General features: G+C 31.8%; 3 protein-coding genes across 9 annotated transcripts; 2 read left to right on the top strand and 1 right to left on the bottom strand.

Moving 5' to 3' along the window:
• Positions 1-2783: 2783 nt before the first annotated feature.
• Positions 2784-5161, top strand: LOC110637025 (F-box protein PP2-A13). The gene is made up of 3 exons (XM_021786948.2): positions 2784-3275; positions 3366-3484; positions 4596-5161. The coding sequence occupies exons 1-3, from the start codon at positions 2952-2954 to the stop codon at positions 5023-5025; spliced, it is 873 nt and encodes a 290-aa protein (XP_021642640.2). The 5' UTR covers positions 2784-2951; the 3' UTR covers positions 5026-5161.
• A 4752-nt stretch (positions 5162-9913) lies between these two features.
• On the top strand, positions 9914-14143 carry LOC110637024 (F-box protein At4g00755). 4 transcript variants are annotated; one of them, XM_058152362.1, is made up of 7 exons: positions 9914-10080; positions 10718-10743; positions 10821-10967; positions 11687-12106; positions 12198-12361; positions 12800-12918; positions 13475-13920. In XM_058152362.1, the coding sequence occupies exons 3-7, from the start codon at positions 10841-10843 to the stop codon at positions 13740-13742; spliced, it is 1098 nt and encodes a 365-aa protein (XP_058008345.1). In that variant the 5' UTR covers positions 9914-10080; positions 10718-10743; positions 10821-10840; the 3' UTR covers positions 13743-13920. The 4 variants fall into 4 exon arrangements, with proteins under 4 accessions (XP_058008345.1, XP_058008344.1, XP_058008347.1 ...); XM_058152361.1 differs by lacking the exon at positions 10718-10743; XM_058152363.1 differs by lacking the exons at positions 9914-10080; positions 10718-10743 and adding an exon at positions 10121-10331.
• A 499-nt stretch (positions 14144-14642) lies between these two features.
• On the bottom strand, positions 14643-18320 carry LOC110637074 (peroxisomal membrane protein 11C). Of its 4 annotated transcripts, none has more exons than XM_021787012.2 (8): positions 18085-18320; positions 16391-16590; positions 15937-16011; positions 15769-15843; positions 15609-15689; positions 15326-15400; positions 15055-15228; positions 14643-14924 (listed from the first exon to the last, which is right to left on the bottom strand). In XM_021787012.2, the coding sequence occupies exons 2-8, from the start codon at positions 16580-16582 to the stop codon at positions 14889-14891; spliced, it is 708 nt and encodes a 235-aa protein (XP_021642704.1). In that variant the 5' UTR covers positions 16583-16590; positions 18085-18320; the 3' UTR covers positions 14643-14888. The 4 variants fall into 4 exon arrangements, with proteins under 4 accessions (XP_021642704.1, XP_021642703.1, XP_021642705.1 ...); XM_021787011.2 differs by having other exon boundaries at positions 18077-18316; XM_021787013.2 differs by having other exon boundaries at positions 17941-18087.
• Between the last annotated feature and the right edge of the window lie 1671 nt (positions 18321-19991).

Below are 19991 nucleotides of genomic sequence, written 5' to 3'. Positions count from 1 at the left end.
TTACGTTTTAAAGTTTAAAGATTGTAGTGTTACAATCATATAAGTTCAAAGATAGTTATTAAAATTTACCTAATGACTTAGTTTGGTAATGGAGACTTGTTACCCTTGGAAGGCAACATGCGGCAAGAAGTAGAATGGATGATAAGCAATATTGGATGAAAGGCAACATATTTTTGTCTTATAAACAGAAACATATTTCCATCCTAAATATCATGGTGACGTTATAATCAAGTATATCATTAGTAATCTATACAGTTTTTGGATCTTTGAGTTAAGTGGATGCTTTTGTCTTATAAATTGCAAATCTTTCTCCTTATGTAAAAAAAATAGTGCATTAAAAAAATGCTACATATTGATTATTCTTTCATACTCTCGATCCCTTTCAACATTTGACATCTCATCTCCTTTCTCTCCATAATGATTCCAGAGTTAGATGTACAAGCCCAACAAAAGATCATCTTTTGTGTTTTTATGTTCTTATATGTGTGGTGGCCATAGTAGGTTGCTTGATACGTAGGAGGTTCCTCTTCAATTCTTAATTTGAACTTGCTTCGTTTTATTATTATTATTATCAGAGATAAAGATGATTTTTCTTTGCTTCTTGAAGAATAATATTATTATCAGGAAAACATTCCTATTGGATGAAATGCAGCTGTACGGTTTGATGCACTGCTTTCTAAGGTAATTCTATTAATTAACCAATCAGAATTCCCTGTCTCTGGCTTTCGTGTTGTTAGATTTAGACGAGTTTATGAAACATTCACTTGATTGGCCTTTTACTCTAAGCAAGAAGAGGAAGAGGAAGAAGACAATGCTGGTGGCCCATAAAAGGTCCAACTGGCAAGGCGTGGGCTTGATTCCAACCTTTATGGGCTAAAAGGCCACCATAGTTACATTTTTGTTCTCGCTTTATATCAGATAAAAGGGTACTGTGTCTAGTAAAATTTCAACTCGAAATTTTATATTTTTAAATGTAATTTAAATATTATTAGAAATTTATTAGTGATATATCAGGTTTGCATGTTGTAGTTAGTTGAAACGTTAAAAAAATATTTTTAAACCGTTTTATTTTATATATTATTAAAAATTTTAAAAAATTATTATTTTAAATATTTTTAATTAATATATTTAATAAGATTAATTAAAATTTTAATGACAGAATATTTATCTTAATTTTACATTCCTTCTGAATAATTCTGAAGCGGCGGCTCTCGAAGGGCAATTTAAGAAGCTGGACCTATTATTGAGGCCTTGAGTGCTGCGACTGTGGCGTTGGGTTATGGCGCTGACTCAGTGTCCCTGAAAATATTTTTTTAAAATAAAAATATTATTTTAAATATTATTAAAAATATAATTTAAATTTTTTATTTTATTATTTTAATATTATTATAATTAAAATTTATTAAATTTAATTTTAAATTATTTTTTAAATAATATATTTAAAAAATAATTTTTTCAATATTAATTCTAATAGGCCTTCAACTCTCAAAATGACCAGATTGGACATTCCCCAACTATCATGATCCTAATTAATTGTTCTCTTGAACACGCACACGTCTACAATTATTTAGTATTATGAATGAAAACTTGAAAATGAGTGTCTGTTGTCAGGATGCGTTTGATTTTGTTGGACTTTTTCTTGTCTTTATGGGTGTATTAAATATATAAATTTTATATATTTATATTTTAAATTTATAATAAATTTAATTTATATAAATTTTTTTTAATATGTTATATTTTATTAAATATATTAATAAAAATGTTTAATAATTAAATTTAAATATTTAAAATATAATTATTTTAAATAATGAAATGATTTTTAAATAAATTTTTAATAACTTTTAATATAATATTTTTTGAATTTTTTTAAAAAAAAATCAATATTCAACAATAGTCTATTCGAATAGATTCGAATATAGACAAACATGGAAATAAGAACCACGTATTATCCACGGTGGCACAAGCTTTATCCTAATTTTTTTAAAAAAACTAATAATAATAACAAATGCAGCCAACTTGGGCCACGTACCCATATCTATCCATCAAAACATGTACACGCGCCTTCCTCTTCTGTCGACCGTGTGTTTCACGCATCTAACAACCTTAAAACGGGGGACTTTCTCTTTTTTAATATTATTCTCCTCTACGGATAAGATAAGATTTGCGCTGCTCCTTTTTTTTTTTTGGATTGAAAGTGGGGATAAGTCTATATTTGGAAAGGGATCTGTCTACTATAAATTTTATTTTATATAAAAATAATTTTAATAATTATTAAATTAATTATTTAAATTAAAAATTAATTAAAAAATATATAAATTTAATAATTATTAAATTATTTTTACATAATTTCAAACTTTCTATACTCATAATTTTTTTTTTTTAATTTGTCACACCTTTTATTAAATGTATGAGTAATTTATGAAGTTAGTAATTAAATAAATTTAAGTAAATTTAACATTATACGTATTTATTAATACTGAATGGGTAGTTTAATGGACAAATATTTTCTATATTCCTTTAATTAATAATGAGTTTATATATACTCGCACACCTCTATTGTTTTGATGGCATGCAAAAATTATTTTCATTGTAAAATTATTGCCAAAAAAACGTAATTTTTTAAAAATATGTTAATTATTTATAATATATTAGAAATTAAATTAAATTTAAATTTAACATATTTAAAATAACAAAATAATTTTCAATATTAAAAAATATTTTTTACAAAAAGTAATTTTAAATAATCTTTTTAAGCAACAAACCACGTTACCAAAAGCAGCCTTATGCACCTTTTTGACCATATAAATGCATTCTTCCGCCTCTTCCCTTCCCTCCGATACCATACCATTTCCTCTCTCCACGAGTTCAGATTCTGATCTTGAGGTTTAAGAAAACAATCCTTTCTGCAAATTCAGGGTTTTGGGTTAATTTAAGGGGGTTTTGATCTTTTCATGGGTGCCAATGAATCTCATACTTCGTCCCACACGCATGATGAGGGTCCTTCAACCAAGCCCAGGCTCGGTGACATACCAGAGAGCTGCGTGGCGTTGGTTCTAATGCACTTGGACCCGCTTGAGATCTGCAATTTGGCTCTATTAAATCGGGCCTTTCACGCTGCTTCTTCCGCTGATTTTATTTGGGAAACGAAGCTGCCTTCAAATTATCGGTTTATATTGGACAGAGTGTTTGATGATCACAAAACTATGGCAGATTTAGTGAAGAAAGATATTTTTGCCAAGCTGTGCAGGCCTATCCCTTTTGATGGTGGCACAAAAGTACATATTAGTTATCTCCCTCTCTCTGTTTCTGTTTTTGATTATGCAGTTGGATGCTTTAACATTGCTGATAGAATAGAGATTTTTCAGGAAGTATGGCTGGATAAGAAAACTGCCGGAGTTTGTTTATCGATTTCTTCAAAAGCTTTAACTATTACTGGGATTGATGACAGGAGATACTGGAACCACATTTCCACGGATGAATCAAGGTGAGATGAGATCAACCTTCTGCATGTATTAACATTGAATTGATAGATCCATGGATATAGAATAGTGTTCAAGTTCATAGAAATTTAAGCTTTCTTTCTGTTTCGTGTTCAAATATCAGAATTAGGATTTCAATACTCTGATAACATCTAAAATTATGCTTTTCTAATAAGCAAATTCTTAATGCCAAATGGAGCTTAGATAGATTGGGAAATGCTAGGTCAGTCATGTCAATAATGGAAAACAATTTAAAACGTGCCACTTGTCAAAACACAACACGCTTGGATGGATCATACCCCAGCTGATTTACTTTCTCTTCTTCTTCATGATTCGATGGGAGTCTCCTTCCAGCGTGCTTGTTAGCTGTTTCTTTTCTTGTGCTCTGCTCTCCCATACCAAAAAAAATATCAGGCTCGTTGTATTTGACACGTTACATTCCATCCACTGAATAATTTTTCCAATAATATATATGGACTTTTGATTCATGTGAATTTTTGTGTGTATTAAATATAAATTTATATGAAATCAGGAATGTCAATAAATAAGAAACTCACAAAAATCATGATATTTTAATTCGAATTTATCATAAATTTGATAAAAATTTATTTTAAATATTCAAACTATTTAATTTTATGTATTTTAATTAATAATTTATATAAAATTTTTTATTAGTAATTCTTATTTTAGAAATTTAACAATTATGTAAAATTTTTAAATTCTATTTATTTTAATTATAATATATAAAAATTTGTAAATATTATTATAAATATATATTTTATATTTATTTAATTATTTCTATGAATGGTTTCAAATAATATGTATTTAATATATCAAATATGATTCGAACCCAACGCATTTATTATTTCATAAATTTGAACAATTTTCAAATTCAATTATATTATACTATACTAACTCGTATCGAGTATCTGAAATATCTGATGAATGAAGTCAAATTTTTTTTTTTTTTAAGTAAAATAGGTTTCTATAAATTGCAACTGTTCAAGTTAATAAAGAGCTGTAGCTTTGGCTATTGAATTAGCTATAAGATTCTCTTGAAATGAGCAAGGAACAGTTTTTGGTTGATACATTGCTCCCATTGTGTATAAATTTCAGATTCCAGAAAGTTGCATATCTTCAGCATATTTGGTGGCTTGAAGTAGATGGAGAGTTAGAGTTTCAATTTCCAGCAGGAACATATAGCCTATTTTTCAGACTGCAGCTTGGCAAGTCCACAAGGAGAATGGGTCGCAGGGTTTGTAATACAGAGCACGTCCATGGTTGGAATATAAAACCTGTAAGTTTTGAGCTAACAACTTCGAATGGTGAACATGCTGTATCTCAATGCTTTCTGGACAATCCTGGGAACTGGGTTTACTACCATGTAGGAGATTTTGTTGTATTGCATCCAAACGAAATGACCAAGATCAAATTTTCATTGACCCAGATTGATTGCACTCACACCAAAGGAGGACTCTCTTTAGATGCTGTTTTTATATACCCCAGTAACTTAGGCAGTGAGATGAGCACAACATTCAAGTTGTGAGAACAACCCATTTTTGTATTCATCATGTATATTATTTATTTTTTGTATTCATCATGTATATTATTTATTTATTTATTTTCTTTATCATTGTTGCTCAATGGTAAACAAATGCCTAATAAGAGTGAGATGAACACTATTTTTGTTGTTCTCTTCGATTTTTTACTTTAATCATATAAATATTTTTTTATTTGAATTCGACAATTGAAAATCAAATTGAAAATTTTTATTTTTAATTAATCGAGTTAATATTATGATTAGACTGAAAATTAATAGTTTCCTATTCATTGTATCTTTAGAGATGAAAGAAAACTAACTAAATTATCGATGTACACATCTTTTAACTAAACATATGACTTTATTGGGTTCAAAATAATCTATTTTTCATGAAGTGTACTTTCTAAGTTCCCTAATCGTTACAGCCAAACAAAGCTTAAATTACAAGTTAGTTCACAAGGTACCCTAAAATCATATATCTAGGGATGAACATTTGATTTAAATCGAACCGAATCGAATCGAATCAAATTAAATTATGAAAATCGAATTACATATTTTAAAAATCGAACTGAATCAAAATGGATGAAAAATCAAATTGAACTGAATCGTTCTATTTCAGTTCGGTTCGGTTCAAACCGATCGATTTTAATTTTTTATTGATTTTTAATTTAGACTTGATTTTCAAGTTATTTCATCTAATTTTGACTTTGGTTTGAACCTAATAACTATTAATCAATGAAATTAAATAATTTATATATATATAATTAAATATAATTCATAAATTCCCCATAAAAATAAATCAATTCAAAAATCGATTCGGTTCAATTTGGTTGCATATGAATATATAAAATTACTATTCGATCCGATTCGGTTTAATCAATTTTTTTTCTCTTCAAAACCAAACCGAACCAAAATAACTAAAATTTTTATAATATAAAAACAAACAGAACCGATTGAATTTTAAAATCGAATCAATTGAATCAAATTAATTCGATTTTTTGATTTGAACAGATATCTGCTCACCCCTACATATATCTATACATTTGTTTTCAATTTGAAACGAGTCAATCCATCACCATCATGTCTAATTCCATTAGCAAAATGGTTCACCTGTCCAAATTTTATCTAATTTATCATTAATTATTGTTTAAATAACCAAAATACCCTTAATCTTACTTTCAATTTAAAAATAATTATGTTCTTAATTTTTATTTTGTTAACAAAATATTTCCTTTATTTAAATTATATTTAAATAATTTAATATTACATAATTTAAATAATTAAATAATATATATTTTATATTTAAAATATAATGTATATATTATATTTAAACAATAATAAATAATTTATATGTTATTTATGTGCCGTATCATAAATTTTTAAGAAAAGTTGTGTTAAAATATTTGTATCGCATAATAAACATATTTTGTATTTGTGCTTATAATTTATTAAATAATTAAATATGTGCGAGTGTGATAATATATATTTAAAATTATAAGAATTAAAATACTTTTGTCATAATTTTCATTATTTATAAGAAAATTTCATGGATACATTTTATATTAATCAAAATAATGAATTTATAATAATTATTTATGTATATATGTATGTATTATATTTTAAATATAATATAATACTGTAACATCCCTAATTTTTAAATTTATTATTTTTGGGCAAATATTGATGTTTTAATTTTATTTAAATTTTAGAAAATTATTTGAAATTTTTCGGATTTTCGAAATCGGGTTTGATTTTCCAAAAATATAAAACTTTGATGATTTTTAAAAATTAATTTAAATACCACGTGACAAAACTAAAAATATATTTGGAGTCTAAGAATTTTTCTGAGTTTTCTGAAATTTTTTCGAAATTTTTGGACCTCGTTTTCGGTCCCAAGGCAGAGTAAAAATTTAAAATTTTGTATTCCGAATCGAACCGGCCGAATCAAACCGGACCGAATCAGACCGATCGAATCGGACCGGCTCCTTCTGCTTCTTTTCTTTTGCTCCCGCTCGCATTTCCTCATTTCTCTCTTTATCTCCCATTTTCTCTCTCCTCCCTCCTTCCCTTGCCGTGCCGCTGCCTCTCCTACCACCTCAGCCCGCCGGCGCGCCTCCCCAGCCACCTCCAATCGCCGGCCGCCTCCTGGAACGCCGGAAAAAGGCGCCTGCAGCTACGCGACGTGCAAGCGCGCCGCTTCGTCTTTCCGGCCGAAATTCGGCAGATCCGGCCACCAATCGGATCGGGTCTTGTGTTTAAATCTATCTACTCGTCGAGAGCTTTCCATAGACACCAAGAACACCGAAATCTATCGAGTGGTTTGCCCAATTTTTGTCCGGGAGGTTTTAGCCCATTTTGATTTTTGGGCTAAATTTCTCGCAAACCGTGAACCCCACGAAAAAATCTAGAGTACCAGAGCGCTCCACTCATCGAGAGCTTCGCGGCGATATAAATTTCAAATTTTTCCGACACTGTTTTTCAGTGGGTCTCACGGAATTTCGTAGTGTTTTTCCGAGCATTAAATGAGCTTAGAAAATTCCGTAAAATTTATGTACTAACCCCCGTGTTGTGAGCTTCGTGTAGGTATCTTCAATTCGCGGAAATTCGACAGTTGTCCGAGTCTGTGAATTTTCGGCCAGACAGATCGATTACGGAAAAGTCTCCGAATTGGATCGAGGTTTTGGCTACCCCACCATTGTCAGACGTCCCAAGCGCATCCCCGAAGTCAGAATCGGCATAGGTAAACCAGAACTTTACTTTTTCGTAATTTTCTATTGCTTAAATGAGATTAAAAATCCGTAAAATATTTGTGGTAGCTCAGAAAATTATGATTCTTTTTGCATTAGCCTAGTAATATTGCTAAGGACCGCGGGGCAAAATTTTAGAATTTTTAAAGTTCATTTGGGTAGTTTTTGCAAAAAGAGTCAATTATAAAGACTAAATTGAAATTTTACATATTGTGATGGATGACTGTTTGGATGGGCCCAGGAGAAGCTGTGTGATGTGATTGAGTTGTGGATATATGGATTGTGAATATAGAAGTGCGTTTTGAGCCCTTTTGCAGGTTGGGTAGGTCCTAGGTATAGGGGAGACTCTGTCGAATTTTCGGTACAACTTAGGATGTAATTGGTCTTTTTCTTAAGTTTGTATTGAATCAAATTTATTAAATGATTTTAATAAAATTGTCAGGTGAGCTGGGACAGCCTCCTTCCTCCACCCAGCAGCCACAGTGACCGCTGTCAAGTCTGTGAGTAAAATATTAATTTTAATTGTAATTTCGATATTATTATATGTTTAAGCATGCCCATGCATCACTTATATGTATGTATCTATGTAGTTAAACTCTAGGCACGTTTTATGTTGCATTCATAACTGTTGAAGTGCCATGGATGTTGTTGTGGTAATTTGGAGCAGTATGCGCGCGTTGGCGTGCGTGTGATGTGGTGTGGACTATGGATAGGACGGGTAGACACGGCTTGAGATCTTCGCTGGGACTAGGTCCTTCGGGGTAGACACAGCTTGAGTTCTTCGCTGAGACCCCGATTTGGTTATTAAGTAGAAGTCCGAGCTGAGTTCTTTGCTGGCACAGGTTGGATTTAAGAGAGATGTATAGGGGATCAGCTCCTATATATTATGATTGATATTACTGGGTGTGCGAGTGCTTCAAATTACCTTTTTGATATTATGACGTGAAATTATTGCTATTGTTGCATTTCACTCTACAGGGTGCATTAGTTTTAGATAGTTATAGAGATTATGGTTTAAATTGATATTTTACTCTCTGAGTCGAACGCTCACTCCTGTTCAATATTTTTCCAGGCTACAGGAGGATATTTTTGAGGTTAACCTGCTTTTCTCCCTGCGCCATCACAGGTCGTTTATTCATGTTTGTGTAATTTTATAAACTTCTAAAATTTCCACATGTGTTAGAAATATTTAATTGATTTAGGTCTGTAATATAAATTGTTATTTTGGACCTATAAAATTTTTATCACATGCATGTTGATGGACTGGATGAGGGAGCTGAGCTCCCATTTATTTTTATGCTGATATAAGTATGTGGAGGATGAGCTGAGCTCCTCAATTGATTATTTATTGTGTTTACCAATCGGGTGAGTCAAAAACTCCCCGTTAGAAGGTCCATTTTATGGCCGGACTCTGTCTGGTTGATTTCTTAAAATTGGGCCCAATGGGCTTTAGAGCTGGGTTAGTAAATAGTTAGGCTTACTACGGGTCTCGGGGGCTTTAGGCTGGCCTAGGTCCTAGTGTCGGTCTGGCCCATAGGTCGGGTCGTGACAAATATATTGAGTAAATTTATAAAAAAAAGGCCATTAGTATTTAAAAAAAATTAGTGTAATTAGGCTATTTTTTTTAATATTATTATAATTTTATAAAATTATTATAATGTGCAATTTATTAATTTAATTAATATAATATTTACACATAAAATTTTATTATAAATCATTAAAAAATGTAATAAAATTATTTTATCTATCATGTGTCTTGCTACATAATACATATTGAATTTGAAAATTATAAATATATAAAATTAATTTATAGTAAATTTGAAAATTCATAAATGAATAATTAACCAAACTTAACTAAAATGAATAATTATAAAAAATTAACTAAAACATTTAATTAATTAAAACTATAGAAAATTAAAAATAATCATATATAAACAAAATTGTTTTTAATATTAATTTTAATTAATCTAAATTTTAATTATTTTTAAACATAATTAATGTACAATATATTATTATGAAAGCAATGGGCTCCTCGCCGCTGGATTGATCACATTATTTATGGATAATTATTTATTATTAAAGAAAGTAAAGTACAATTATTAGTTAATATTATAAATAAAAAAAGGAATTGTTGAATTAGATATGGCTATAAGGCTAGGGAACCATTGTCCTGCCTCGCTCTCTGCCTTTCCTTTGTACGCCATCTTTCTCTGTTGCAATCAATAATTACCATCAACTACTCTCTCTCTCTCTCTCTCTCTCTCTCTCTAGGGTTTGGAATTTTGGGTATTGATACTTGTGTTCGTCAACAAAGGTAGGGATTTGATACTCTCTTCTTAGCTACGGCTCTATCGTTCTCCATTGCTTTTTCTCTCTAAACCCCTCTTTCTTCTTTTCCTCTTTTTTTTTTTTTTTTTTAAACGTTTTCTAGGTTCCCTTCTGTCGTGACATTCGTTATCGATTGTCTGAATTTGTCCCTTTTTTTTAAGTAACAAATTATTTTTCTGAATATTTGCGACTGTTGAATTCAGTGTGGGGTTGTGATAAAGCCCTTATATTTTCTGGGTATTTTGAAGTTAATTTCGTTCTTGATGTGTTTAATTTGTTAATTTGACTCCAGCTATTTTAGTTTGATGCATTGAGCAATGATCATGCCTTTTTCTTGCGCACGTGAAATTATTTTTGTCAATTGGGTTCGGTGACAATAAGATGATCACTTCCTTGTTGCAAAATTTTGAGCTTCTCTTCTTCATTCATTTATTTCCTTTAGAATATTTGGCTACTGTTCTGGACTAATCTTACATATCATTAGATAATTGTGATTTGGACTTGGATCTATAAATTCTCTGTATTTGTGCAAGCATTTACTTTTCACAGTTCTGGAATTGGTTTCAAATTTTGGATATTATTTATTTATGCTCTTGATATGTTATGGTCTATTTGAAAAATAGGTTTTGAGGTTCAAGATGACGGCAAGGTTTGCTTTTTTCAGTTATTTTCTTCCGTTGGCTTATTTCCCAGAAGCAAAATTTGCTTATTTTAATAACACGACAGGTATTTGTTAGCTGCTTAAAATGGAGACACGGGTAGACTTCTTTAGTTGGCTTGATTACGACATGTTGATGAGGATTCTCATGTGTTTGGAGGATCCATCTGATCTTGTTCGTGTTAGTTCTGTTTCACGTTCCTGGAGAGAGTTTGGTGAGTAATTATTCCTTTCACACTCATTAAATTCCATTAGATACCTGCATAACCCTGTTGCAAATAAATTCTTTAAATGGCAAATTTGCCAATAGTAATAAGTGAATTTTATGTGATTTTATGTGTAATGTGGGGTGTGTGTGATTCTAATGAATTAGGAAAACATCTATTTCATTTTTATTTGTAGTTTGATTAATAAACAGGTTTTCAGTTTCATGTTTAATGTTTTAGCCATCAAACTTTCGTTTCCTTGTGTGTAGTCCATTTTTAAAATTAAGTGAAAATAGTGATATTTAATGGTAGAGTTTGGTATTGATAACACTTTTTTTCTGATGCATGATTTCAAACAATACACCTTTTGGGAACTTTTAATTTTACATTTTATCATTTTGATGTTGAGCTCTCGTCATATTTGCATCGTGTGGTAACCCCAACTGATTTCTATCATCCTTCCCTTTTATGCCACTGTCTTCATCTTTTATTCAATGAGAATTTTCTGTGCTCTTCTGTTATTAGTATCACTGTAGGTCACGTGTTTAATTTTCTGTCATGCTGATGAGAAAAGCTGTGATTGAAGTTTTGAAGTAATGGATACTTGCTCAATTCTTATTTTCATTGAAATATTGGCGACTGCTGGAGGTTTAGATAGAGTAAGCCTCAGGAATTTTTGAACTTTTGATTTTGTCACAGGTATTAATTGGGTTTTAACTGTTTTTCAGTGGTTGCGAATGGTCTTTTTAAGCAGCTGTGCTTGAGAATGTTTCCTTGGTTGCATAGAGTAGATCGCGTTATTGAACCAAACTGTTGTGTGAAAAATTCTTCAGAAGTTGGATGCAGCAAATCTGTAGAATGGGAAACTCTGGAGAGGGAACACAGAGTTTATGCTTTTTTAGCTCGAGGCTGTACATTATTTGCTCGCAGAGAGGATTGCATTGCTGGTGCATTAAGTGCTTCTAGCACTGATAATTATCCAGAAGAAAGCATTCGTAATACTCTTGAACCACATGACAGAGTTTTAAGGAGAGCTTCATACTGGTCAAGTAAAGGACAAAGTAATCCTGCAGTGCCTGAGACACTTACATATAAGCTAGTTGCCGATATTTGTGTCATCACTGAAATCAGTGTGCGACCTTTTCAAGGTTATTATTCTGAAATTTCACAAAGTTTATGCATTCTTCTGATTTCTTTTTACCTTTGGGCTTTTGATGTAACATATGCTGTTATGTTCAGCTTTTTTTCAGTGGGGTTCACCTATATATTCTGCCAAATCAGTGCGCTTTCGAATGGGTCATCCCAAAGCCCCAGTGGATGATCCCATGGGTGAGCCATGTGATAATTTTGCTGATGACAATTTCGTATGGACTTACACTTCACCTGAATTTGCAATGGCTCAGGTATGTTGTATCTATTTTCCTTGCAAATACCATTATATTCATAAGTGAGACGCAACTTATCTCTCAACAAAAACGTGCACCCTGACACTGGTCAACTTGCAAGAACTTTTCTGAGTATGATGATCATGAATGATAAGTTGGTATTTCTTTGCATTTGTGATAATAGAACAACAAAAATAATCAGAATTGCTATTTCTGCTGTATCTCTATCGTGTTCTATAAACTTCATAGAGTTGGCTTTATTTGTTGAAAATTCGTTAAACCCACATTGTTCTTTGTAAAGATAATACTTTTGATGCAGTTGATACAGTATGTTATGACGTATTGCATTTGGTTCTTTTTGTTATAGGGGATGTAAAACGAATAATTTATAATTTCCCCCCAAATGCTTCAATTCTTGATTGAATATTAATTGCCTAATGACTTTTACATGAACAGGAGAATCGCTTGCAGAAGTTTGAGCTTCCAGAGCCTGTTCTTTGCATAGGTGGAATTCTACAAGTTGAGCTGTTGGGTAGGGTTCAGAAACAAGAAATGGATGGTTTATTCTATATATGGTTGGTTCTCTGCGCTCCACTTTCTTGGTCTGGTTTGGCTTTCTGATATTCATAGGCTCCATAATTGGATCCTTGATCACATTAACAATGATGGTCTTTGTTTTGCTTATTTGTCTTGGTGCCAAGCCTTACACCTAAATGGTGTCTTATTGGCTTCTATCTTTCAGTGACATGCATGGATTTTCATGGCCTGTGTGCCAAGTCAGCCTGTTGTATGTTGTGAGAATGAGAGAAATTATTAAAACTATTTCATTTGTTTAGGTTCAATCTCTTTCCATGAAAAATGAACTCTGGAACAGGAATGCACCAATGAAGAATGAACTCGGACTTAACAACATTATTTGCAAATTGGGGTTTTTTTTTTTTTTTAAAATTTAAATTTGCCTACATGATTTGGTGCCTCCCTCCTTCTCATAAACAGCCTGCATTAGAATTTCTGAAAAATTTTAATCTTATGATAGTGCAATAATCATCCTGTACATTGCATTTTTGCAGAACTTTTGTTGTCCATCATATGTGATTTCTGCTTTTGATGTGCTTTTTTGTCATATTGCAGTGTCTCTCACGTTCAAGTTGTGGGCCGACCATTATCACCTCCATTTAGTGTTGAAATTCTAGAACCCTCTGGAAAGTTTGTCTTAAAAGCATCGAGCTACACACCACCACTCTTAGCTGAAAATGGATCCTGTCCAGGTCCTAATGCATATTTTGAGGGGCCTGCGAGAGATCTAGAGCAGATCTTGCACTTGCTGCGGGGAGAAGGTGTAGTTGTTGAGTATGATTGGAATGAAGAGGACGAATTAGATGACGAAATGGCTCTCTGAGCTTATTTACTAGAATAAATTTTAACTTTCCTGGTCCATGCTTTTGGGATGAAATATAAAATTAAAGTATGGACCTAAGTGAGAGTGGATCTGGGAACCCTTTTTCTGATCAAGATGTGCAGTACCTGTTATGCGGATAAACATCACTTCCATTTGTTTTCTTTGATTTTACTACCCACATCACCTTGTTGTCTCTGTTTCTATTTCTCTATTTCCTGGGGAATGAATGTATGTGGAACATATTAAAATAATGATGGGGCGGCAACGTTGGGTTTCCTGTTGCAACAAACCTACATATAGGAAAGTTTTCACATGCAACACAGAAGGGTTCTATAGTCGATTATAATCATACACATTATGCTATCTTATGCAACTTAGTAGGAATGTGGTTTTTATTTTGATTTGACTGTGTCCTAGTTTTTTAGTTACATTAATCATTAGATCTTTGAATGCTAAACATTGCATTCAATAAAGAGCTTTTCTCATGTATTAACCGTGTTTATATGCACAGGCATATCAAAAATGAAAAATCTTTTTTAAGGCTTTGCATCTTTTTTAGACGTTATTATTATTACCGTTAACAGTGATTTAACTTATATTTAATTTTTTTTACTTGAATTTTTATCTAATTCTTCATGTAAATTGAAGTGCGCAATGTTACAAGTGATGATAAAACCTCCAAAATTTATTGGCTTGCTTGAAGCGCCAGGAATTTGAACTATTATTACATGATGAAAGATGATGATGATGCAATTACAGGGCTATCTGAGTTTTATTGTTCGAAATTAAATAGAAATTAATTTCAGTGTAGTTAATTAAACCAAGAAGACACTTTAGTACAAGTTAGCTGATATATAACATAATCTACTAATGAAACAATAACCACAGCTTGGATAGAAATACGAACCAGAAATGACATCATTATAATATTACCATTGCAAATAAGCAGAACGAAAGGTGACAACAAAGATGCCTAATAGTTGGCTTTAAATAGTGAGGAACATCCAAGGTCACCTAGAATGCGGCATATAGCTCAAAAGTTTACACCAAAAGGGATTTTATATCACTAAGTTCAAATAAATATTTTAAATGACACGACTAGGCTTTATTGTTCCAATAATTATCACCTAGAACAGACTTGTATCTTTATGTGGTCTTGGCTTTTGGTCCAGATGGAAGCAACTGCAAACCAGAAAGCAGAAATCCATCAGTAAACAAACTATAACCCCATCCAAATTTTGGATAGCTTCAACCAATGAAAATCCCAATAAAATCTTCTAAAGCCCAACCTATAGTATATACGTATATATACCTGATAGCAAGAAATTAAAGAGGTAATAAATCCAAAGGCTCCTGTTACACGAGGGGTAACTTTCTTGGGTGCCAATTGAAGTAGTCCAACTGCAACTACGATATCCAGGGCTGCCTTGACCAAGGCCAGTGATCTCTCATTCGATTTTTGAAGTTTAGCACGGTATTGTTCATTCTGCATTGAGTGTACAATAACGAAGTAATAAAAATGGAATGCTATATATGAGCAATTGTAATGGTCAGCCTACAGTTATAACACATAATATACATACTTGATATTTATCACTGTTCTTAAGCTCCTTCACTAGCTTCTTCATTGATGCAGAAAGCCTTCCAAGCTCTCCAATCTGATGTAAAAAGAATGGAGCACATCGTAAAAACCATGCAAAGGCTTCTCCTTTCTTCTTTCTTCATCTCTCTCTCTCTTTTTAATTTTTCTTTATGAAAAGATGAGGCATGCAGGGAGGGTTAGGGATGATGGAATATAAACAGTTGAAGTCAGTTTTCACGGTAAAAAAATTAAAAAAAGAAGAAGAAGAGAGAGAAGTTACAAACCTCCACCAAGGTAGAGCAGACTGAGGATCCCATCCAACAGTAGAGAGATATCTGGCCAATTAGCTCAGCGTGTTCTTTATCCTATTAAAAGGGAAATAATAACTATCGCAGAATCCAAGAATGAATATACAAAACCAACATATAGATGAGCATTTAATACCTTGTAGATGCCAGATCTGCCAAGCCAGACGATTTGATCAAGAAATAAGAATGTTGACAATAAAGCATTTTTTGACTGAAACAAGCAGCAATTGATAGAGTCACCAAGAAGAACAAGAGCAAGATGAAAATTTATTTTAGAAAGGAAATATTAAATGTCTATCCATACCTTTCCCAAAAAAACAAGAGGAAGGGGAGTTTCTTGAGGGACAGGGCTAATAAGACCATGCAGATCGTTGACAAACTGCAATTCAACAAGACTACGAGTGTAAATCATGCTAGAAAGCAAACATAGAAGAGCAGTAATACAAGTATCAGATTCATTACACTGGCAGAATGAAGAATCTATTGGTTTATCTTTACAACATGAAAGACAAAAGACCGGAAAAAAAGAAGAAGCAAAAATTGCTCATTCATTCCATCCATTCTTATCAGGAAAAAAAAAATTAAGAATATAGAGCACTTTCAACCTCCACCAAGTGTAACATGCTTTTTTTTTTTCCCAAAGGAAAGACAAGAAACAAGTCTCTAAAAACATGAACTACAACAGGCACTTGGCTGACAAACAGCACCAGATGAAACACAACTTAACTAAAGTTTACTGTTAATAATTTGAACCTAACCTTAAGAAGTCGGAAAACTTTCCGGGCCAAGCTGGTTGATTTATCAACATTCTGAGCCGTACCAGGCTGTCCATTACTCAAGAATTTTGAACCATATTGAATTGCCCTACAGATCTTGTCTCTAGCTTCAGCCTGGTTCAGATACAAGACTAATAAACCAAGTTCTGCTCTAGTTGCCTCCAAGGAACTCATTTTTTATCCTGAAAACAACTATGAAAGTCAACATAGCCGTTGCTAATTATCCCAAGAAGTAACATTGAATAACAACAAGAACATATGAAAAACACCTATTCGAACATCAAAGAAATAGAAATTGATTAACCAAACCCAAAAATTTCAGCTTTAAGAAAGAAGCTGTGAGGCCTCCTCTCCCTCTTGGTTTCTGGAGGAGGAGAAGTGGAATACTCCAAACAGAAAATTTCGCCTACAGCATTCAAACGACGCTAAAATAGGCAAAATAAAAAAAACTTTTGGAATCAAATACGAATAATGTAAAAGTTACTACGGTTGTTCCACCTGACTTCTTTAGTCATAATAGTTAATATTGAGCAACCAAGGCTAATCCCCATAAGAAATGAATTTTTTACACCAAAAAATTCAGGTCAATTAAATCAGATATCCAGTAGAAAATCAGCAGATATAGGAAAAAGTAGAAGTTTTCTGAACTGCAAACAAAATGGCAAAATTTTACGTAAAATTAAGGATTGTGTATTGAAATAAAGTAATACTCTACTCAACTCAACTCAACTCAACTCAACTCAAACTCAACTAAACTTTTATCCTAAAAATTTATTAGGGTCGATTATATGGATTTTGTTTATCCACTCTAAACAATTTTGGGTTAAATCCCGGAAATGTGTCAGAAATGTATAATGTTTCTACGTCGTGTTATACTATTTTCCTTCAAGTTTAGGTTTACCCTTCTTTTTTTTCTATCCTCTAACACATTCATTCGATGTGCTTTAGTTGTCTAACTGTAGCCTCTCCGGCCTAAGCAGTTTGTGCTTAGCCGATCTCAAGCTCAGATAAATGAGGAGGGTTGTCAGCTTAAAAATTTCATTTATGGATTCTTGTTGGAATAAAACAATAAAAGATAAAATCATATACGAAAAATAACAACAATTTTTTTTTGTAAAAGAAAAATAAAAAACAATTTCCTCTACTTTCCCTGTTCATTTAGCCAGAAAGGAACAGATAATATCACAGCCATGAATAAAAACACTAACCAAACAACGAAATCCTAATCATGCAAAATTAATTAAAAAAAAAAACAATTTCCTCTACTTTCCCTGTTCATTTAGCCAGAAAGGAACAGCGAATATCAAAGCCATGAATAAAAGCACTAACCAAACAACGAAATCCTAATCATGCAAAATTAATATTCACAATCAAACATAATCGAGAAAAACTTGTAAGATTATGAGACTGTTGAAGAAATAAACAAACTTGGGAAAACCTGATTACCAACTAGATTAATCACGTACTCGAATTCCTCAAGAACAAAAGATAATACGCAGCAGAAAATATCAAATGAATACCAACGTATATACCTCCGAGAAGAGATCATCAATCCAAAGGTTAGGGTTCGTAAATTCAGTACACAAGAACAGAGAACAAGGATATATATCTATATATAAAGAGAGAGAGAGAGAGAGAGAGAGAGAGAGAGAGAGAGAGAGAAAGTACAAGAGTACCGAATGGAGTGCCCAATGGATTTAGCCTCGAAAACCACAATTTCCTTTCTTTTCTTCACTTTCTATATCTGAAAAAAAACTCTATATCACCCAAACGAGATAAAGTAAAATGACAGCGTCAGCAACCTCTGCCTCTTTTTCCTTGTGTGTAGAGCTAATAACGATAGACCCCCGATAAGGGCTTGTTTGGTTCTCTCTTTTCCCAACAACAAAACAAAACTGATTTATTTCTTTTACACCACCACTGCCACTGCGCTTCGCTTTTGTTGACCGTTGGTCTTGGTCATTTGCATCATCGGTCTCTACCGTTGGTTCAGATACGAAATATCATATCCAGTGGCTGTGGCTACGGCTTGGTACCGTTGTTAAGTGAAAGCGTCTGTACGTAATAATTTAGATCTGTTTAGACTAATGTTAAATGTAGCTGTTCACTGATGATAATAAATATATATTTTTTATTATTAAAATAAATATAAAATTATAAATTTATTATATTATATTATTTATTTTATTATAAAAATAAATATATAATTATTTATTTAATAATTATATTATTAAAAAAATATAATTATTAATTTATTATATCATATTTTTTTATTTTATTGTTGAAATAAAAAAAATTAAATTTTTTCAAAAAAATAATAAAATAATTTTAAAAATATAATTATAAAATAATAAAGTAATTATTATTATTAATAAAAAAATTATAATTTTAAGTTTTAAGAAAATTATATTTATTTATAATAAATAAATATTTTATATTTTATGTTATTAATAAAAAAATATTTTAATAAAATTATAATACACTAATTAATGTGTTAGATTGTAATTCTGATTAGAATAAAAGGGAATAAAAGAAGTTGAATTGTAATTCCAATTAGAATTTCTTGTTTTTTTTTTTTTTTTTTTTTTTTTTTAATGTTATCTATGGCGAATTTTGATGCATCTCTCTGTAATGCGGAGAAGGGACTTTGGTATGTTAAAATGTTTGTGCCGTGTATCTTGAACATTTGGATCAAGCAGAAGTTAAATTGTTTATCTTTCTGCTGCATGCATCACTTTGAAAGTGTAATTTCAAGCTATCCATGATTTATTTTATTGGTTTTGTGAGTAGAGTATCGAATTCTACTTTGTAGTTCTGTCTCAACAAGTTTCCTATTGCTTGTAATTGTAATTCTTGTTTATCTTTGTTCCCATTTTTCTACTCTTGCTTTTCTCTGTCTGAAACGTATGAATAATAACAATCATGAGTAACAAAAAGGTATTATTCTGACAGCAGATGATCTTTGTGCAATCAGCTTTTGATTTTTTCCTTGTGCATTCAATTGACAAATTTGGATAATGCTTCTAAGAATCAGTTAAGCGTCTTTTGTTATTACTTTGATGGGAAGAAATTAACACTTGTTTGACTGTATAATAGCTGTATAAAGTACAATTTTTCAAGCGGGTTGGACATTGAGTAGATGAAGCAAACATATATATCTTCATAAGTGGATTAAAAAGTTTCTCAAACTCGTTCCAAACTTGTATTTATGTTTTAGGCATTCCTGGTTTTGCTAAGAAGGCCAGTGGTAAGTAGCTGACAAATTGGCTTGTGGTGCAAAGATGGGCTCTCTTTTTTAAGAGTTAGAGAAAAAGATTGTTGTGATTGTTATGATTAGGTGACAAAACAGGGAGATGAAAAGTGGGTGGTGTTATGTTGTTTTTGTTTCAAGAATGATGTGAAGTAAAGGTGGCGACAGTGCCATGGAAGATGTTGGTAACATGTCAACATCTGGGAAAGAAAGGTCCATGAGCTTATCAAAAACCTCAAGGCATAGGTTTCTTGTTAGAAGATGGCAATCTTTCAAGTCATCAATTCCCCTGTAAAGGAGACTGTATTCTCATTCTCATGCTCATCATTGTTG

The sequence above is a fragment of the Hevea brasiliensis genome, chromosome 9, assembly GCF_030052815.1.
Source record: "Hevea brasiliensis isolate MT/VB/25A 57/8 chromosome 9, ASM3005281v1, whole genome shotgun sequence".
In the NCBI taxonomy this organism is placed as follows: domain Eukaryota; kingdom Viridiplantae; phylum Streptophyta; class Magnoliopsida; order Malpighiales; family Euphorbiaceae; genus Hevea; species Hevea brasiliensis.
This window is presented reverse-complemented; position numbering and strand designations above follow the sequence as displayed.